Raw genomic sequence first — 22,364 nt, 5'->3', positions numbered from 1 at the left:
TTTAAACACTCACAATTACATTACCTCTCTTGGATATCTTCTGTGTTGCCCATTTCTCGTCTGTTTCAGTGCGTTTCTTCAGGATTTTATCAGTAAGTATAAGTAGTGCAAGTTGAACAAGCAGATATTTGCATGTGTATTTTTGAAGTATCAAATGATTCACATGAAAACTGATGAGTTGCCATACCAACCCTGAATGCCTTGGACTCGCGAGATCACGTTGCTCTTGTCACGCGAGATTTGGGGTTAATCACGTCCATGGAATTATTAAGCTAGCTACAGTGTTTTATTTTCGTTATTTCGTTGTAGTGAAAGGGAAAGAAGTGGAGATATCAACAGCATCTGTAACAATTTCTCACTTACGATCACTTATTATATAGTATAGTATAATATGTAACAAAGTGTATCAACAAACAGGCCTGTAGTAATATAATCAGTCCAGCAGAGACACAATAGAGAGGGAGCATGGTGTGGACAGGATGGCTGTTATCCTGTACTGATAATGCAGAATGGCCCACATCAGAACTTGACATTAGATTATGATTACTGATGCATTAATATTGAAGCTTCACTAATGCTGCAGCTGGAGTAAGTGCAGCTGATTTTAACTATATATGCATATATGTAGCTGTCATTTTAAAGTATTCGAGTAAAAAGTAGAATATTTGCCTCCCAGTGTAGTAGAAGTACAGGTACCTTAACATGTATCTAGACTAAATGTACTTACATCTCACCACGAGAAACATGTACTTTTTAGTATGCTTCAACAAAACTAAAATGTGATGTATGAGCTATGTAACTGTAAATAATCTAATGATTATCTGGCAGCACTTTTTATTTATAAATGCAAATTTACTGGTAAAAGCCTAATTTAATGGCAGTCTAATGGAGATCTTACATTACATTTCTGTCTGAATCTAAATGCTGTGAAGACTTGTAAAACTATTTAGCTCAAGGTCTTTAAATAAAATGGAACTCTCCCTATTTTACCTGTATCCCACCACAAATATAAGCTACAGAGCATCTGCAGCCAAGAAATATTACATTCTAGCAGTTTCTTTCCTAAAGATCAAGAGTATCATATTTAAAGATTCATACCTCAGTCACAGACTGTGGTTTCATTTATCTTTCTAATAAATGGTTATGTTGTAATTAATGGTTTTATTAATAGTTAAAAATAAATAACCAACACTTTAAGCAGTACTTTAAAACAGTTTTAAAACATACAAACAATTTTAAGCAATACAAACTTTATGGTTGCCAGGTTGTGAAAATCTGACTGGTGAGCCATTAAGTCAAGTAATTAATAAATTAAACCAAGTCTTAAAGGCTTAAATAGTTGAAGCTTCGTCAATTGCCCACCTTATAATAATAAATATCATTAGTACAAATACTTGATACTTAAAGCCACTATTTCAAATAAAAATAATTTATTCATACAAACATTTTGTTCTACATTAACAGGAACAAATCCCACCCATCCAAAAAGCTACACTGAGCAGAAATGTGGTTACAACATGAGGAAGTAAACATTTTCCAGTAATCTCAAAAACCATTTATTAAAATAACTATTACACTATTACAAAATAAGCCAAAATTACAAGCAATGCAGAAAAGAATAAGATATTCTGGTCTATTGAATTGTTACAAAAAACAACAACCTTTGTAGTTTCAACTACAAGATTTTACTAGTTTCACATGAGAAAGAAATGCTGTCACCACACAACTCTTTATAAGAAAGGAAATCAAGTCAGAGCTAATGAGTGAGTAATTTGTAACATCAGCCTTCATATTTAGTGATGAGGAAGAGGACTGGTAGCAGAGATTTAAAAATAAAAATAAAATAAAAAAATAAGAAGAACCTAAAAACACAATCTAAGCACTGACCAGACCACTGAACAGACCACTAAATTCAGCCAAAACTCAGCTCTGACACTTACAAAGTCCAGACATCTCAATTTTGTGCCCACATGTGCCACATAGAAACCCAAAAGCACATAAGAAGCAAACATGGAAAAGGCAGAGAGCACAGGCAAGCCGTCTATCACTTTCTTTGGCTTGAGACACTGATGCAGGGAGCTTGGTGCCAATGATTCACAGACGGAGTAACACAGTCTATCTGTACTGGTAATTCATGCTGCTGTCTCCCCTGCCGTAGCCCACTGGGTTGTGGTACTGAGAGTGGTTGGCGCCAAAGCCCTGGTTGCCACTTCCTCCTCCGCCCTGTGAGTTGTAGTTGGACTGGTTGTTGAAACCTACAAAGAAAGCGTGACAATAAGTCAAACGAATTTACAACAGACAAAAGGTATGAAGCTTGAAACTGCAGCATGTTTTCTTTTTCTGGCCACCTGTGGGCAGCAGAAACAATGTTGTGATTTGTTAGCAAAAAGTTAAAGAGCAACATCAGATTTCATGTAGAGTCGTGTTTCAGGCCACCTGTTGAATGTCAGTATAATTATTAATTCACCATCTGTTAGTGTTGGTTTTGGTTTTGACCCTTCGCTGAAATATGGAGTTCAACAGGGTTCCATTCTTGGGCCCTTACTATTTTACATTTTTAAGCTACTACTTGTACTGTACTACTGTCGTATTATTAAAAAAACACAATATCAGCGATCAGTTCCATGCCGACGACACATAGTTATATCTCTCCTTCGACATTAATAATATAAATAAATCTCCACATCTATTGCAAATATCAAAAACTGGATGGCTTAAAATCTTCTACAGGTGAACTCAGAAAATCCAGGTCCAACAGGAGGAAACGCATCTCACCCACCTAAAAATCACTTCATTGGCTGCTGGTACATTTAAGAGTACATTTTAAAATTCAAATTCTCACATTTAAGGCTCGTTTAAACTAAAGGCGACCAGACCTTTTCTGTTTGGTCCCCTAATTTGTGCAATGATCTGCCAGAGGATATCAGGGATATCATTGTCTTCTTTAAAGCTTTAGACTTGCTTTTACTGATTTCAGTGTTTAACTGATTCTGTTTGTCGTATTTATTTTATTTTTATCCTTTGTTGAATTTTAGCATAACATTTCATTAACTGTTGCATACTTTCTTTTATAAATTGTATGTAAAGTGCTTTGTAAATTATTTGTGAGAAGCACAATATAAACAAAGATCTTAATATGTAAAAGTCTTATGGCTACAGTAAATTTTCTTCAGGCATTGACTGAATCTCATTTAACAATGGAAAGTAGTCATGTAATAATGGGAAAATGTGCAATTTAAATGAAACATGTCAGAATGTTGTTGTGAGAAATATTTGATTTATCAAGAGGTTTAATTTGTGTATTTACGAAAGAGTTTTGTGACAGCAAGCTACAGTGACATGTTATAAAAAGTGAAGATAGAAAAATTAAGTATGCGGTGATAATGTGAAAAATATCTTGTTGATCAATGATCAGAACAAGAAAAAAACCCATCAGTGTTTTGGGTTTTTTTGTCACAGTAGCAGCATACCCTGCTGTACTTGGTACATGTGATGCAAAATTGAATTCTGTATCCAATTTCAGAACGGCACATTTCCTTTAAACCTCCTTAACTCACCTTCATAACTGAAGTCTTGGCTACCTCCTGCACCCCCCGTCACCTGGCTCGGGTAGGCAGTGCTGTATGAGTATCCACCCGTCCCCCCCTGGTTCTGGTTGAAACTCTTCTTTCCCTGCCCATAGCCCTGGCCATACTGGTTATAGGATCCTTGCCCTGGGGGGCTGTTGGACTGGTACCCCCCTGCAGTTCCAGTGTTCGCCCCTGGGGGACCTGGAAAGGGTGGCTTCCCTCCTTTGTGCATGGGGGGTTTCTTTTTGGGGGTTTTGGCTGCAGACGTGGCAGTGTAGGCTCCTTCATTCTGGTAGTATGAACCATAGGAGCCCTGTGCTGATCCTGGTGCTGTGCTGGCTGGAGGGCCACCTGATGGGCTGCCTGACACCCCGGCTCCTCCATTTGTACCACCATTGTTGTAGTAATCTGGGAAATAACAGCATTGCACAGTCTTAAAATGGGCATAACTTGATATCTTCTAATAGCCAATGCTTGCATATGGACTCTGTGCAATACAATCTTTTCATGTACTCAGAAATTAATTCAGACCCTGGAGAAACACAGTAATGAATGGTGTGATGTCACATTTATTAAAAAAAACAAAAACATTAAAAAAACAGCTAGAGCAAGAAGTCTTCCCTACACAAACATACATCAGATTCTCCAATTCACACAATGTGTGTGCAAACGTAGTGCCAACAGCCTCAGTTCATCAATGCCTAACGCTGTTACAGATGGACAATACCAAACAAAAGTTAAGACCATCATGCATTCAGTGTAGCTATGACTCAACAGTGTTGCTGATATGACATTTTCAAAAAAGCAAAAACAGAAAATAAAAACAGCTTCATCATGATTGAAAGTGACAGAAAGGCATTAGAATGAATGAAAACAGATTTCTCTGTATCGTCATCTTATTATGGAATCAGAGGGAGACCAGGCTGTTGCAGACAGTAATCCGAAAGTATGTATGTTGTCCAGGTTCCCACAGGCTTTCCCTTAATCATGATCCAAATGAACAGAAGAAGCCCTGTGAGCCAGTCTGACACATGGAGGCAATCTACAGTAAATCAGCCCTGTGGTTTGGGGAGGTCCAGGTGTTCAGGTACATCCACAGCAAGTTCAGAGAAAACAGGGTGACTTATGGAGGCTACATGCATGCAGTGGCAGATCGTCTTCCCGAGGTACCAGGACATGACAAGTGGATTGGCAAGACAGGGTGGAGAGGTTGTTGTCACTTTATTCCCAGGGTTGCGGACTTGGTGGTGATAGGAGTTCATGATGCTGCTGGAACACTACTGAGTATTTTGTCCACTTTTATCCTCTCTACGGGACTGTTTTTGATTTTAAGACTGGGAAGATCTATGTCGCAAACTCGTGGTAGCCATAGCAGTCTGAGACAAAGTCACCTAAAGAGTGAGACAGGGCAGAGAAGGGAAAAAAATATCAAAATTAGATTTATTGTTTTTTTTCCTGCCATTAACGTGGCAGTTGAATGACTCATTTGGTCAGATTGCATTTAAAGTTGTTGGGGTTTTTTTTGTTTTTTTTAGATTTCTCTGCTCCTGTCACTCTCAGGTAGGTCAGTCCTCAGAACAGGCTGCCAGAGGGAAGAAAAGAAAAGGGGTTCTCTTACGAGGGGGGCTTGTCAAAACAGATTGAATCCTGTGGCTTAAAGCAGAGAAATGTAAAATCGTTGAACTGGGAACATCCCAACATATATTATTATTATATGGTCTTGTTTGCCGTTTGTTCTGGAGTGAAAGATTTCGTAGTTATGGAGTTAAAACAAGCTGTAAAAGCTGTTTTTCTACAGTCTTGGCCAGATGTACTTTCCTGCTCCAGGACATATTTATGCTGAGACATCTGTTTGGATTTCTCAAGGAAAGCTCGACTTCAGCCCAGATAAAGAGTAAAAAAAAAAACAGTCAAACTGGAACTATAATAGGTGAAATGAATACTCACTGTATCCGGAGTTAGCACTGTTCCCGTAACCATATGTTCCAAATCCACCTGGGAAGATGACACACATTTAAAATGCTGATCGGACACTATGCCAATCATATTAACCATGCCTAACAACACCATACCACCAAATACAAAATGTCTGTTCAAGGAGAAGCATGTTTTTACCTCCTTGGCCGTAGCCCCCTCCATTATTGAAGCCCCTGCCCCTTCCACGACCTCGGCCTCCTCTCCCTCTGCCTCTGGGCGAAACTGCGTCTCCAACTCCAGCGGCTCCCATCATGCCGAAGCCTGGAGTGTGCTGAAGAGGAAAGTTATTTATACTTTTCATCAACACTGAGCAGAAACCTTCAACATTAAGTCGTTATAAGAATATACATAATTTATACACAAGTGAAGCAATCACATTTTCACATAATCTGCTCTTTGTAAGTCATTTTAACAATGTATGACATTAAAAGAGTAAAAACATTGATTATAGTGTTTTAGAGAAAAATAACCTAAAATACACACTGTATAACAACTAATACACCTTTTCAACATGATCAGTTTGATCTCACACTAAATTTGACCTGAGCCAAGACTTTAAACAAATCAAACATTTAAGAATTCACTCTGTTTCACTGGGTGCTCACCATGGGCGGTCCCTTTTTCTTTTTAGTGGCCTCGGCCACAGCGCCTTCACGGAAGAGCCACTCCAGCGCAGCCAGGGCAGCGTAAGCCTTTGCCACCTTCTTATTGGATCCTGTCCCCTGAAACTTCTGACCGTCAATCTCCACCTCCATGACAAAGCGTTTGTCGTGGCTGCCTCCGGTCTCTGAGATGAGCTCGTACTTCAGGCCACGGCGCTTCTCGTTCAGCTCCATCACTGGGTTCTTGCCGTGTTTGGTCAGGATTGGTCCCTGTTGGCGAGCAGTCTGACATGTAAGATATATGGTCAGTTAAATTAGAGCAAACTTCGCTCAACTTTATGCACACAATCATCATTTGCTGACACACAGAACAGCTATGTACCTCTGCAGCATCACTGGTGTCTGCATTGACTGCTCCTGTGGCAGCAGTGGTAGTTTCAATGGTTGTGACTGCTGGCTTCAATTCTTCCACAGCGGCAGCTACAACCGCCTCCTCTGATTTTACCGGCTCAGCAGTCTTTAGTTCCACTCCTGTGGGCAGGCCCATGTCCTGAAGGACCTGCAGTTGTCCACACAGATTTATTGTGGTTTAAACAGCACAAAGACATGTCCAATAGAAACTCAATCACAGGGCCAACAGTTAGGCCATATCAAAATATTCCCTGTGCTCACCTTGACAGCTACATGCAGCTTGGCAGTACGTTTGGATGGGCCAGAAGCCTCAAAGGTTGTGCCGTCCACTTCAACGGCCATAGTGAAGACCGGAACATGAACTGGGCCAGTCTGAGATATCAGTTTGTACTGGAGACCTGGCTTCAGCTGATTGAGCCTCATCAGAGCGTTCATAGCCTGGGGAGGCTCAGCCTTCTCCTCTGGAGCTGGTGGGACAAACAGTAAGAAACAGACTTAACACTTTGCACTTCAGCAACTATCAATTATTCTATTGACGTTTTGTTTTCAAATCAGTCATTAGTCTATATACTGTCAAAGCAGTAGAGGTGATGTTCTCAAATTGTCTGGTTTTCCAAAACTAAAAAAGTATTCAATTTACAAAGATTGTCCAAATTTGAATTTCTGTAAATCCACTAGTTGAAACAACACTTACATTTCTTCTGAAGCTTTTTCTTCTTTTTATTTGGACTCTTGTCATCCATTCCCTCCTCTTCCTCAATGGGCCTTTTCATTGGTGGGGCGTATGCTGTACTAGGTGGGATTTGCACTGCATCACAGACAAACACAAAATTTTGCCATAAGAAAATACAAGACACCTTGCTGCATTACATCTATATAAAAAAACCTCAAGACAAATAAATAACCGGCAGACTGTTATGATTGTTGATTGCTTGAATCTCACAGGGGCAAGCCTGGCTTACCTGTGTAATCAATAGGTGTCTCACTACGAGGTTTTTTGGGCATCTTAGAGGGGAGGGGATCCATCCCGAGCACTTTGTGAAGCTGTCCGAAAGCCGACAGCCTTAAGGCATGCTGAACATACAAGATACAGGGCGTCAGTTTTACTTTTACTAAATTGTGAATACACACACCGACACATGATTTTATCGTACTCACTTGTGCACTCGCTGTGATGTCTTCTCTCTGCTGGTGATCCAAGTGACCAATAGCATCTGTGGCCTCTTTTTCACATGGATCAGAGATTCCAGCACCGTCTGAAACACATGGATATTATAGTTTTAGATTCACTTAGAAAAAATTGCAAATAAAACTCAATTAAGTAACATCTGGAAATGTCCACCTTTCCTACATACATACCTGACATAAGGATTCCTGAAGCCAGACACTCCAAAACTCTCCGAAGAGCTTCTCCTGCCCCCATGGGCCGGTTCCCTGTGCCAATGGCTTTCTCACAGATCAGCTCCAGTGGCTGCAAAGCAGAAGAGGGAGGGAGACTTGTTTGAGGATGCTATTTTTAAGCTCAGTCACTAACACAAAGAGATTTCAGGTCACTGCGTTAGATAGTAGCTCTGCAATTTAACAATCATGGTGGTGCCTTTGCTTTTTTTTTGGTATCCAGGCAGAAAAAGCTTCAGTTAGGAGAGCTTTGCAGTTTTGATCAGCAAAAATTTGTCTTAGGAAAAATACTTTGTGTATTTAGCAGTTCTCATCCGCGATGAAACCATAAAGACTATCACAGCTGTTTAGCTGAGGCTCTCACTCACCCAGCCACGAAGCGGGGCCCATGTGGGGACGCGGGCACACAGGTCCCTTAGGATCCGGATAACGATGACACAGGAGCGCAGCCCGTTGGCCCTGGCCTGGGGACACAAGCAGGGATGGGGGAGGGAAGGGGCACGAGGAGGACAAGCAGCCTTAGTCAAAGAGGAAGACAATGTAAAGCACAAAACATGAACATCCAAATAAATGAAAGAAAATAAAAATGAAGCCACACGGACTAAAACAGCTTAGCTTTGTCATTATGGAATTATTAGATGACAGAATAATGTTTACTTTGTTGGAAGAGCATATGTATGATCATTCACATTCATGGCTGTAAGTCAATAGCCAACATGATTGATGGTGAGGTTATTAGACAAAAAACATTTCTTTTTGTGGGGAAAAACATGCACATTAATTTAAGTTCAGGAAGAAACATGAAAATAAAGCCACCTCAAACTTAATACCAGCGCTAATGTGAGAACCCAGTGAACTATTTAAAAGGGGACGTGCGCTGTCATTGAATAGAGTAATGGTCAGTGGTCCGTGAGTAAAAGTCAGTGAGAATAAAAAAAATGTAACTACTCAAGGTGCAATATTCCTGTTGATTTGTGGCACACAGTAACAGAAACAGCCAGAGAGCAAGGAAAAGTTGAGGCCACATACTCTACAAAAGCTGCAGAGATGGAGCACTGATTGTTATAGAGTGAAAGCCAAACATGACACAGGCCACAATACTATAATGAATTATTATTAACATTGTTCACTACAAAAACAGTTTCTCTTCAAAACTACAGAATAGGGCAGCAGAAAGTGCTCTATAGGTAGCACAAATGTGAAAATAACAACAACTCACTCACACCAACAATGACATTATAGAAATATTGCACCTGAATACATGGTGTGTTAGTCCCAGATTTTTGATCTGCTGATTGAGTTAAGCAACTTTGAGGGTTACTACTGAACTAAAAAGCAGCACTGAACTTCTTTTTCAAAAATGACACTGCAGTGGAACCTGTTAAGTGAGCAAAGCAACTCTACAACAGTGTAATGACAAAGGTTTCCTAAGAAACAGACATCCAGATCATCAAGTATTACTACAGGAAGTACACTTCAAAAGAGTAAATAAAGAAAAGGAAAAAAAACATGGAACGCCCAAATAAAAGACAAAAGAACAGAGCATAAAACCAAACTCAAAACTACTTCTGTTTTAGAGACAAATAAAGACAAGATCCAAACCTGGAACCACTTAGCGTGGCGGAGAGACGCCAAGGCAGTTAGGCATTTCTGCCTGTCCAGAACATCCGGGGGATCGTTGACTGAAAGCGAGTCTATTGGCAGGTGGAATAAGAAGACAAGGTACAGTTTGACCAAGGGGAGTTCTGTCAGCCGGCCAGGGGGAACACAGGCAGCCTTCCCAAACCACAGGCAGGAGGGGGAAGGGGAGGGGGACCCCTCCACTGCAGAACCACCAACAGCTCTCAACCTCCCAGTTAATATGGTTTTGCACGGCCCGGCACATATGTTTAAACTTTAAACCCACCGGAACAACGGTATTGGGAAGTGGGCTATAACTTTACTGAGTAAAAATAAAAAATCATGACATAAAAATGTGCATTTATTAAGAGGTAATTGGTTGTATCAAATGGGAGGTTGTCTCGACATTGTTGCTTCAACTTAAATGGATGCTTCAGTGCTCAGAAAAGTTCTGCATTGTTTTTGTGGCGTCAACAGGAGGTAGAGCCCCTCCCCTTAGCCCCTATACTGGGTACACTGCACTTTGCCCCTTCCGAGACAGAGAGCGGCCAGTTGGTCAAAGGTCCAGCGTCCCTAAAAATTGACAAACTAGAAGGCTTGACAGAGAGAATCAGAATTGGAACCACAGGCAGAAGTTATCAGATGCACAAAAAGTGGGTATCAAAACAAGTCCACACTGCAGCAAAACTGATGGCTTAAAATACAAAGACCCAAACTGGGCATCACTGTTAGCACAGGGCTACAGATAAGGTCAAGGTTCAACACCTGTTAAACTGAGATCCTCACGACTGTTGAGTGCTCTCAAAGAATGTCAACTAGTGGACATCGGTGTTCTTGTAAAGTTACAATTACACTTAATGATAATATACTTTTTCATGATGCCATAGTCTATTGCTACCTAACAACTAGGGCTAATCCCCTCGTTTTTTGGCATAGTTGGACATTCATGAAGTGTCCCTTGTCATTATCTGTGAGCCCGAGCCTTCCCTGCTAAGGACCATCAGAGACAGTCAATGGCCATCTGTTGGGTCTAACAACCAAGGACAGTTTCACCACATGTTTTGCTACTCATTTTTGCTGCAATGCAAACCGTTCATCATCAATGATAAAACACATGCAAACAAAGTGGTCTCTCTTTTTGTATTTGGTTAAATTCTCAGTGAGCCTTCATGTCGTTGGTGAGCTTGATCATTAAGGGGGGGAGAGAAAGCCATGTCTTCAGCAGTCAGTAAACTACCTGCCCTATACTGTATATTGGGCCATCAAAAATGTACAGTTACATTACATGGAACTACGAGAGTGGCTAAAGAGCTATAAGCATAGCGTAGTTTCATTATGTGACAGTGCATTCTTGTCCCCTAGCTCCATTGAAGGCCCAATAAACAATATCTGTCTAGCCTGGTGGCCTCCCTGCTGGAGGAGGGGTGCCACTAAAAAAAACACTTGAGGCCCTCGTGTAGGAGCTTACCTCCAGTGGAAGCCCTCTCTATCTCCTCACGGACCAGAGGGGATGTCAGGTGAATGGTGAGGGTGAGAGGAGGCTCCTTGGTGTTCTTGATGACAATACTGGCCTCACGGATGTGCTGGGTTACAACATATTTGTCTTCTGTTGCCTGAGGAAGAGCAAAGTGTTTAAGACATGTCAAATATGAGGCCACTACTGATTTGTTTACACACAATTTTTATTACAGCAATTTCAGTCCTCAGTGTTCTCACCTTGAGCTGCGTAACAAGGTTTTCTGACACTTTCTTCAGCAGACTGATGGTAGGTTTTTCTTTACAGAGGAGCACCAGCTCCAAGTCCAGGTCCCCCTTTAGTAGCAGGCCCTTGGCAACCAGACCCACCCTCATTACACCACGCAGAGAGCGGGTGGCCTGATCTTTGTGCTCGCTATCAGGAGACACAGCAGATACAGGGGAGAAGCACAAGACGGACAAAAAGTTTAACAGGTGGTTAGAAAAGAAGGATATAAACCATTTCTATCATTTAACTGGAAGACATCACTGACATCTCCTCACCTTTCTTTATCAGTGTCTGTACTATCAGAATCAGACTTGGAGGTTCCCTTCTCCTGCTTATCCAGCCAGTCAGAGACGGCCTTGAGGGCCCGCTCTGTGTGAGATACCATGTTCTGAACACTTTCCAGTTCCTCCTGAGTTGGGTAGATGACTGAGTGCTTGGCCATGACATGGCGGTCATCATTCATGAAGACGCGCATGGAGCGGTGGCGCATTGGGGGAGGCTGGTGGGGTGGAATATATAAGATCATTTATAAGGAAGAAATACAAAAAATAAAATATATAGATAAGAACAAACAGAGTACACCGTGTGACACCATGGTCTGAATAAACAACATCCAGGACTGATGTTATCAACTCAGTCATGGTGCATATAAAACCCTGACATCTACTTTTGATAATGCACTAACACCTCACAGTGAGTTGGGCAGGGAAAATAAAAACAACACATCATCACTATTTAAACAGAGGCCTGTTTCACAACACAGGATTACTGGACCGATTAAAACCCAGAGGAGTTCTTTGGCCTTCAGGACATGTTTCAGACTTGAAGCGGTTCCAGGTTTAATTCAGAGCAGTTATCCAACTAACTTCATTAATCCTGCTTTATGGGTCAGGCTCTTAGTGAACCTGGAACAAGCGAGCATTAAAGGACCTACTTTCTCTGTCGCTCTCTTGTCTTTAATTAAAAAACTGAACAAGGCCTCATGTCTAGGACAGGCTTCTAACACCAGTGATTACACGAGCCGAGCGTATGCATGGGCAGCCAGAGCCAATTTAGAGGAGAGTGGTGATGTGGAAGCCACAGCATGTGTTCTTAAAGCCCCAGGCAAAGTGGAATAACAAAAGGCTGGCACCAGTCCTGTGACTTAAATTAGATGTGACACATTTATTTGTCCCATTAACAGTGACATTTAACAAAAAGGCCAGTGTGTCCTGTGCTCTGGCTGCCTGCCTGTTGTCAGATATAAAAACAACACAGAGATACAGAACTTCAAATAAACTACAGACTGAACTTAAATCATTACCATTATTATTCTGGAGGCCGTGGTGACTCCTTTATCCAGCGAGTGGCAGTACTCAAAAAAGGGCTTCTCTGCAGCAGATGACAATGTTGCAGTCCGTCTCTGTAAGATGAGAAAACATGCACACATTTTACACAACTGAAAGTAAGGCAGAATTCAAATGCCACCATGTGCGAATCTGAAGCAAACTGTTAACTAAGCTCGATCCACAAAGGATTTATGGAAGGAACATTTGATTTCAAGAAATGTCTGTTGTTTGCCAAAAACACTGAAGGGAGCAAAATGCTTCACACTTGGTCACTGAGGACTCTTTGTTCATCTCTTAGTGAAATAAAGCAGTCACCAGCTGGAGCAACCAGACTATTGGCACAGCAACACGTGCCTCAGGAACAACACGCAAACCTACTTTCACATGCAAAAATGTGATTCATTTTAATATATCTAAACCAGAAGGACACTGGACGCTTCAGGATGCAGACATTCATATTTGTAGTGCGCAAAAGCATGATTTCAAAATGTAATTTTCCACTAAGACAGATAATTGAGGGCAGTGCTGCAATAAATGATTGTCCTACGAGTAGAGGTCACCCCACGTTACCTCACGGATGACTGACTGATCATTTGGCAATGGCTTGGATGACATGAGTGTGACTGCTACTTAGCAACTACAACTAAATGATGTGATTAAGCTGAAATAGTTAGGTTGAGTGGGCAGGCAGGACATCTCATTAACTTGTCGCGACACGCCCACAGTGCCTGCATACTTTTCTGTTAACGTCTATAGATGGTTCACAGCATTATAACTGTGATAGGCAAATAAGGGGAACCATAACGAGCATAAGTACTAGGCCCTTTTTTATTTTTCAGTCAACAGGTTATTGAAGTGTGGCACCAGACAGAAACTTGTAAACAACAGTTGCACCTGTTAAACCTGCAATTTCACAAAGCCTTAACTTATATCAGGAGCAAATGTGAGTTATGAAAAAGCAGCCAAACAGTAAAAGGACTCAAGCCCTTCAGCTCCATCAGGGGAATTTAAAAAACAGACGCCATTTTAATTCAGCGCAGAGCCAGGCTGACGACGGCGGCTAACAGCGAGCTAACAACCCCCGCAAAAAAAACATACATCACCCATCGTTAAACGCTGCGCCATGCAACCAAAATAAAAACCACAAAAACCACCATTCACCTATCATGTTTGTCAACTCAATGGCTAAGTAGCAGTGGACACACTTTGCGGAAAACTGTGTTTGTAGTTGAATATCAGTCTGTTGCTTATCAGACACCAAAATGGTCGAGGAGACAAGATCGAGACCCCATTGAATGCTCAGCCACAGTTAGCACTTGGCAAGTTAGCTTAGCAGAACAAAGCCGAATGAATTTATTTCCGAGGCGCTCGTTTATAAACACGTCATAATGCGTTCACAAGCTTCGTCAATTCTCTCGGTGTTCAGTGGCCACCCTTGTTCGTGATATCGTGTTTGTGATGGGGCAGAAATTGTATATTTTTCTTACTCACCGTGATGTCGTTACTGCTAATGGACGGTGCTGCACGTTAGCCCCAGGTCTCGGCAGCAGGAGAGCAAACGGGAACGCCCACGATATGAAAAGCCATTATGTTCATTGGACAAAAGGTGCACGTGACTACGGATGTAGCCAATCTGGAAACAGGGGGTACAGACAGGTGGGCGTGGCTAGTGCCGGTGTCTTTTAATTGAATTGTCTCCCCTTAACAGCTGGCCGATTGATTCAGTGCGTTTTGGGGCTTTCCCTGTGGATCATATCGATTAAAACACGATCGGGACTCTGGTATAACCATTTTGCTACAGCTTGTTTTAAACACGTTGCATACTATGATTTTCTATTGGAATCTTTTCTGCACACACGACATCTGTTGCATTATCTATCCATCCTGTGCGAGGAATCCCTCCTCTATTGCTCTTCCTGAGGTTTCTTTTTTTCCATCTGATACTCAGGTTTTTTTAATTTAATTTTTAAAGTTGTTCCTTATTCGAAGGTCTGTGGGTTTTGTATGCTGTGCAGATTGTACAGCTCCTTTAGGCAAATTGTGATCTGTGATATTTGGCTATATAAATAAAACTGACTTGACTGAATGCTCCAGTCTGACCTCCAAGAATAATGATATTGAATATTTTAGCCAGAGTGGAGAATCACTGGCAGCATAATAAGAGAGCTGGAGTACATCACATGTAGTGTGTCTTGTCTTCAGAGTGACAAAAGACTCATTCTTATTCCCATAAAGGCGTCACATGATGGCATGTCACATCCTTTGTTTGGGGGAGATTCAAGGAACTAATGCAAATTCACTAAATGAGACTTGACATAAAGAAAAGGATATTTTAGTGAAATGATTTCTGTATGTTGGTATATGAGCAGAACCATGTTTGCGGTCACAAGAGACACAAGTGCCCTGCCTTCCTCAGTCAGAATGTAGAGGAATATCAAAAATATGATCTTATCTTGACAAAGTTGTAGAAATATGACTTCAATTATAGACCAGAATGAGATGGAACATGAAGAGATAACCATTTATTACGTAATCTCACATTCCCTTATCTTAACATCACATCCAATTAGCTTTTGCGACACATAGCTTCACTTCAGTCCCCAGACACTTGGGGAAAATACTGTAGATACATTCACAGACACACAATAAAGACACACATTCACATTCACATGTTTTTCACATCTTCAAGCTGAGGTAAAAGCACAGCCTTTTCTTTTGCTCTCCTATGTGAGCGTTTACACAAGTCATTGACTTTTACATTATGTCAGAGAAAAAAAACATTTGAATACAAAACTTTTGAGTTGAGATGTTTGTACACTTCAACAAAAAGTTAACACATGATACTCCAACTGAAACATTTTTTTTTTTTACATCTGCTCTCATAGAGGACAGACTGACATGCAAACAGGTCCTGCGTATGGGCCATTTTGCATTCTAATAAGAACTATTAGCAGTTTATAATGAGTTCATACACCAAACTAAGATGATGTTATTAGCTGGTCTTTCTGATATTTAAAATCTGAACATGTTGTTTCCATTTTTAAAAAAACAAAACATGTTGGATCTCAACATGTAACACTTCATACGCATAAACATAAACAGGGTGGATCTCATTCCCACCAGCCAAGAGAGGAAACTCTTTCATTGGGACCTTTTGACATGGAATTATAATCCAGATGATCAACTTCAGGGCTATATGGTGGTGCTGCTGGTGAATGAGCATCCCTTCAAAAGAGATAGCAGACGCGTCCCCTGTCTTCCTCTGCAGGTCTCTTTAAATCTTATTAACACTGTTTTTCTCTGAGTTCTGAAAGGAGCTGGCATCCCATCGAACAGAGCGGAACATGCTTCCCTTCAAACTGGCCTGTCTTTTAGTGATGCGGTAGATCTTCCTGAGGATGGCGCGTCGCAGCAGGATGTAGACCCATGGGTCCAGGATCTGGTTACAGGTTGCCATCCTGACACCCGTTACCATCAGGCCCCTATAAGTGTCTATGTCACTGCTCAGGGAGCCACTGAAGGACCGTGTGGCTGACATCATCCCAAAGATCTGAAAAAAAAGAAACAGGTTTAGGATCATCCTGTATCTAATAAACTCATATTAACAAGTAAAGTGTGATGTTAGTTAAATGTCCCACATTATGTGCATATCTAAGTACTCTGGGTGTCACCTATAAAAAGCCTACATGCTTTATTGCTCAAAAACACATTATTTTTGTCATTTCTGTCCATTGCTGCAGCACCTCTATTCACCCTCTGTCTCTGCTATGATTGGTCAATGTTTGTGACATCACAACCGTACGGAAGTCCTGACAGCTCGTATAGCTGCACAGCTTCTAAATACAAGTTGTGCACATTTCTCTGTCGTTTGAACATCATGATACTTTCACAGTATTTATATAGCACCTAGACCTGCCTCACAATGAAAAAGACAGGAAATCTCACTTTCTACATTATGGCACCTTTAATATTCCATGTCAGAGATGTTTGTGTTTTATACATAACCACCATGTTGTAATTGCCTTTTAAGCCTACATCCCAAAGGATCTGAGATACTTATTGAAATGTTACATGATAATGCTCACATGAACCAAATGTTGCTGCAACTATGGAGCTAACCAAGAACTTAAAAGTGTTCCCTCTTGTCCTGTATGTGCAAGAAAGATTGCTTACATGTACCAAAATACAATAATATACTGTTTCACCCTGATCTAGTGACATAGTCATAACAAACTTATGCAGGTGAAATGTTTATAAAAGATGCACAAGACAAGTGAAGAATAGAAAATACTGCATCTTGGGTTTGAGTTTTTTACTCCATGTAAACATCATACAGCTCCAACAAAGAGCTGAATATTGGACTTTTCTGACCTTAAGAAACTTTAGAGAAAACATTATGTTGAATGTTTAGGTTTTTGTTAAGGCTGTTCTCGAGAAAGATAGTTGATTGTTGAGTCTTTTTTCCAAGGTCATATACTTTGGGTTGTGGTAGGTCAGGCCCTCCACCAACACAAAAAGTCAGCATTTAACGACCTGGGAATGTGATTTAACAGTGAACAAGCTTACAAATTTCACCTTTAAAATATTGTTTAATGTAAAAATGCATTCCTAAGGCAGCTGCTAAGCCACAAGTTACCTCTTTTTTTCTGATAAAGTAACAATATTTTAACCTTGTGACTTAAGTCAGTTAAAATTATTGTGAAATTCCTGTTTCCTGCTGTGTTCAACCACCTGATGTGATGCAAAGCCCGGCTTCTTCCCTTCTTAGTTTTAACATTCATTCTGAACTATTTGGGTGAAATTATAAGCGTGACACAACCAGCTCAATTGAATCCTTGATTGTTTCCATGTTTAAAGGTCTGTTGACCACTTTGTTGTTTGTGTGAAATTTAAATATCTACCAAAAATTCTGTCAATCTCTTCTGTCAAGGCTGTAGATTGTTAGTAATCTTATAAATGATGGTGGAACTCACTCCACCTCAAGTCTAAAACCTGTAGCAGTAATCAAAGCTATTTGTGATATCTAAAAAAACTGAATTAATTTTCTGTCTCAACACACAACACTGACTTGAGAAATGACACACAATTCAAATATCAATACAATGACATCTTATCACATTGAAATATGTATTTTATTATTTTATTATTTTAAAATGGGATTAAATGTCAGATGATTTACCCAACACTCACCAGCAGAGGGCTCCAGCAGATGCAGGAGGTGACCATGATGCCCACCAGCTGGACCACCATCTCAGTGTCATGAGACTGGGCTGAGCGCCGTTGGGTGCAGGATCGTTTCTTTAGCCGGGCTCTTACCAGTGTGATCCCACTGATGGTGTTGCACACAAAGGCCAGAGCCAGAGAGCTCAGAGCCAGTCCAGAGAACAGCATCACAAAGACCAGATCTGTGGCTCTGGTGCCCTCCATCACCCTGATGAAGCACCATGTCCCTGGATACTGGTAAGTGTAGGCCCCCAGGCTGAAGAAGGGAAGAAGGGCCACACACAAAGCCAGTAGCCAGATCAGGGCCAGGGCCATCTTTGTCCGTGCTGTGGTCACCAGGCGAGCATGGAGCAGAGGCTTGGTGACGCCTAGGCAGCGCTCAGCAGCCATGGCACAGCCCATGAACAGAGGGCACAGGCCAAAGAACACCATGCAACCTCCCAGAAACAGACAAGAGGCATCCGGATCTGGAGGATCACCTCGTATGCTGGCGGAATCAACTTTTGACCCTGTGCCTGATGAGTATCTACTCAGTACGAGGGCCCCGGGGATGACATGTCCAACCAGGTCTGTTGCCACCAGAGAGCTGGCAAAGAGCAGAAATGTGGCCTTAGACCGCCGACGGAAGCGGTTGTAAGCCTTGGCAAGGATGCAGAGGGCCACCACGTTGAACAGGATGCCCAGGGTCATGGTGAGACCAGCCCATGTGGGATTGGTTGTTGGACGGGTGGCATTATGTGCTACGACTACCATGGTGGTGTGGTTAGAGGGGGGGAAGTGGGCGATAATACCCGAGGAGTTGAAGTGCTGCATCGCCAACATCACCGCTGGGCTCTGGGTCTGATGTGGTTCCTCTGGTTGAGAAGATACTGAAAAGGAGAAAAAGACTGGATCAGCATGCCGACTGATGAGGAACTGTATGAGAATTATTGCGGTGGCGAGGGGGCTTGAATCCTTAATTTCAATTTTTTAAAAAACAACAAAAAGAAAAGACCCTTGACTGCAGTATCATTTTCTTTGGAACTCCAATATCTCAGCTGATACAACTTTTTAAATCATGTACCCCAAATATAATTTTTACAGTTTTACATTTTTACACCGCCAAGATTCAGATTTAAAAATAAAAATTAATAAGGTTTAGTGTCATTATGATGTATGCGTAAGATGAGTTGTGTGTTATTATCTGTCATAGACAACACAATTACTCATTTCCCTAACCCTAATGTTGTTTCTTATGTAGCTATTAGCTTAATCAAAGTGAGGCTAAAATAAAATATTATTCGGGGGGTGAAAAAATTAAAGGACCCCAAGACTCACCCTCCTCCCCCAGCCCGCTCTCCCAGAAAAGTCAAACTACTCTACCTTTAGACAAAATAAAACTTATAATACCCTCCCACTTTGTGACCCACTTTCAATATTAATCATTTTCATACAATCCCTAACAGGTGTTCAATATTATATCATGATTGCACTGGGGGGCATCTTCACATGATTTATGTCACTACTAAAGCTGCTCAGGACAAAGTGACTCAACTTTAACCCACAAAAAATGAGCTCTCAGCCCTCTCTGAGGTTCAGGTGCCTCAATTTTCTCCTCACACGAGCCTATACTGGAAGTCCGGACAAGTTCTGGCAGTTTCTGTTGACACTGAGAAATGCTGCACACATTCCTCTAAAAGCACTGCTACCATGCAGCAGCAGTAACGAAGCAGTCAACAAGTTGTGTATGCAAACATGCAAGGAGCTGGGAAAATGTATTTCTGATGTTTTTCTGTAACCAAACATCATTTTTATAGTCCTTAATTTTTCTTGATGTTTAATTGTGTTCTCTATTTTACTCACATTATGATTATTATTCTGAACATGTTGTTTAGTAACTAATTAACAGATGAATACACTGTTATAAGCATGAAAAAAATCCACATACTGATGATAATACATAATGATACGCACATGATGATAACAGCCAATATTCAGTTTAAAGGAGCATTTCACTTAAGATGGTCTCACTTTTGTAATTGGCAGCAAAGCGTTCTCCAAATCCTCTGACCACAAATTGTTTTGATTAAACCCAATTTTTGCTGTAAAAAATTTTTGGACCAAATTTAACATTTTAAAATGCTTAAAAAATTTAAAAAATTAAAAAGATGGAAGAAAAAACAAAGTGAAGTCAGAAGGGTAGCCTCAGGGCATACCATTTGTCTTTGCATTTACCTTTTACGTGAAAGAAATCTTACCTTTGAAATAAGAAATCCATGAAGATGATCAGGATCACTCTTGTGATTTACTGATTTACTCATAACTGTGGCTACTTAAAAAACAAATTAATCCAGATTGCCCTTGATATCCTCTTGTGCTGTACCAAAGAAAGAACACTTCTTCTTCAACTGAAATAGTTCCTCATTCTGCGGCTATGTTGAAACTCCCCTCTCAGAACAAGCAGCCTTCCTATTACATTGCACGAGCATGTCCTCTGTTAGTGTGGCTGTGGCAGGCTGCTTTTATACAGCGGAGCTGCACTGTGCTCGCTTCGCCTCTGGGTGTCTCATTTGGAGGAAACGGACCTCTTCAGAACAGAACAGAGACTCCGTGGAGTGGACAGACAAAAGAGAAATCCCACAGAAGAATATGATGATTTAAAATCCAGCTGAAGAATTATGAGTTGTAGGGGCTTAAATATGAAGCTTATGACAACATAAACCTGTAGAATTTAAAATCTGAGGGCAGACCTGCCTTCAGCTCTTACTTTTATGAGCAGTGATGTAGTTTTTTCCACTTAAAAATAACCATGACTTCATATCACAGCAGCTTAAACAAAAATGGGGTATACTACACTGATTAGGCTCTTCAAATTAAAAGCTTTAAGTTGTTGAACCTGCATTACGTATCTGCTTTTACTGCATGTCCCCTTCTCTGTTAATTCTGCAGATATTAAAAAACTGGCCCGCTCCATTGAGCCTCATCTGAACAACCTCAACATCCCTGTGGTCAGCTCCCATCAATGTAAACCAGCTGGGCTCCTCGCCACTACAAACATCTCTGTCACAGACTGTAGCTGCAGCTGTGACTGCAAATGATTTTCCAGCTCTCCACAGGACCGGCCAGACTGCTGTGGGGGAAATTAGGGTTTAATGCTCCAGGGCCGCGCCTCAGGGAGGAGGAGAACACTGCACATTTCAATTTGGTAAAATCCCAGTATTATTTCATGACAAGCATACAGGAGGAATACACAAACTACATACGGCTGCAGTGATGGAAAGAGCCAGAGCTTCCTCCTCCAGTGAGAGGTGTTCTTACTTCACTGACACCTTATGTCAAAACAGTAGAAGGACTCAGCTGTAAAATCATGTGCTAACGTACACACTACGGCTCTTTGTTCTTATACACACTGCAGCTGTGTGTCAAAAAATGTCCTCTTTGCAGTGAGGCGAGGCGAGGACTGGAACATTTCTGCATGTACTCCTCACAGGAAAAAACTTTTTAATAATGTGTTTTAAAAGCACATATCTTAGACTGTGCCTGTGCATGTCTGCCTGTACTTGCAGGTATGTTAGGCCTGCCAAAGAAGTCAGACAACATGTCATTGGGGACAGGTGAGGAAGCAGTCATATTAGCTGAGTTTAATGCATCCCTGCCAATCAGCTGTGCTATAAAACCCACAGCCTGACAGGGATTTAACACCTGAGTTGGCTAAATGGAAGACCTCAGCGTTAGTGGATGGGAAGGAGCATGAGAGAAAGCTGAAGTTCATAAGGAAGGCTGCTGATCATCTGCCATTTTATTATAACACAGTTAAAGCAAAGGGAGTGAAACCGTTTATTTTATTTGGATGTTCCTCTGGAGGCTTTGTGATAACTCATTGTATTTACAGTAGCACACAAAAATGCTTTATGTGACCGCAGAAGGAGTTCATTTCAGGGTAAAAACATATTTGATCATACTTAAAGTAAAATGGTGAGAAATGGGTTTATAACCATAAAACATCTGATTCAGTCAGCTTTGGAGCACTTTTTCCACCTCTATGTGTGCCATTGTCTGTCTGCAGAAGCAATCATGGAAAAGACGGTCACCAGCCGACTCAATGGTCTCTCGGAGCAGCAGAGAAAACGTGTCTTTCTGAGATTTTCAGGCTTTGCTGCTGCATCTTAACTCCACATGGATGCTATTTGCTTGCATGCTGATTGCGAACTTTAATTTGCACCAAAGGGACGCACCATAAAAAGGGAAACCACATGCCAAAACAGCCGTAAATAAGCCTTACTCGTGGTTTTGCGTTGCACACTGCAGTGGACAGCAAACATACATCAATTCGACAATGTTTCCAACTTTCCTGAAAACCAATGAGCGCCAGCTTGTCCAGGGTTGTGTGTTGGATTTTGAATGCCTCACTTCATTACACAGGAATCTGCTGGCTGAGTGGTACTGCCCTGCACCGAGTTAAAACATGCAGAGTTTTACAGAAATACCAGCGCTGTGTTCCTGAGGGTCATCG

The 22,364-nt window shown here is 41.3% G+C and overlaps 2 protein-coding genes across 4 annotated transcripts; both read right to left on the bottom strand.

Moving 5' to 3' along the window:
* Nucleotides 1-1,413: 1,413 nt before the first annotated feature.
* ilf3b (interleukin enhancer binding factor 3b) lies at nt 1,414-14,217 on the bottom strand. 3 transcript variants are annotated; one of them, XM_073493950.1, is made up of 18 exons: nt 14,141-14,217; nt 12,625-12,723; nt 11,597-11,820; nt 11,294-11,468; nt 11,046-11,190; nt 9,560-9,651; nt 8,326-8,421; nt 7,919-8,030; nt 7,718-7,815; nt 7,522-7,633; nt 7,254-7,367; nt 6,821-7,026; nt 6,531-6,707; nt 6,152-6,433; nt 5,685-5,817; nt 5,517-5,564; nt 3,558-3,977; nt 1,414-2,255 (listed from the first exon to the last, which is right to left on the bottom strand). In XM_073493950.1, the coding sequence occupies exons 2-18, from the start codon at nt 12,625-12,627 to the stop codon at nt 2,116-2,118; spliced, it is 2,577 nt and encodes an 858-aa protein (XP_073350051.1). In that variant the 5' UTR covers nt 12,628-12,723; nt 14,141-14,217; the 3' UTR covers nt 1,414-2,115. The 3 variants fall into 3 exon arrangements, with proteins under 3 accessions (XP_073350051.1, XP_073350052.1, XP_073350053.1); XM_073493951.1 differs by lacking the exon at nt 14,141-14,217 and having other exon boundaries at nt 2,032-2,255; nt 6,152-6,418; nt 12,625-12,708; XM_073493952.1 differs by lacking the exons at nt 1,414-2,255; nt 3,558-3,977 and adding an exon at nt 4,119-4,960.
* A 939-nt stretch (nt 14,218-15,156) lies between these two features.
* LOC141019605 (prostaglandin E2 receptor EP1 subtype-like) lies at nt 15,157-20,291 on the bottom strand. Its single transcript, XM_073494571.1, has 3 exons — nt 20,110-20,291; nt 17,840-18,741; nt 15,157-16,199 (listed from the first exon to the last, which is right to left on the bottom strand). The coding sequence occupies exons 2-3, from the start codon at nt 18,692-18,694 to the stop codon at nt 15,924-15,926; spliced, it is 1,131 nt and encodes a 376-aa protein (XP_073350672.1). The 5' UTR covers nt 18,695-18,741; nt 20,110-20,291; the 3' UTR covers nt 15,157-15,923.
* Nucleotides 20,292-22,364: the final 2,073 nt, after the last annotated feature.

Source organism: Pagrus major, chromosome 23 (genome assembly GCF_040436345.1).
Source record: "Pagrus major chromosome 23, Pma_NU_1.0".
NCBI lineage: Eukaryota > Metazoa > Chordata > Actinopteri > Spariformes > Sparidae > Pagrus > Pagrus major.
This window is presented reverse-complemented; position numbering and strand designations above follow the sequence as displayed.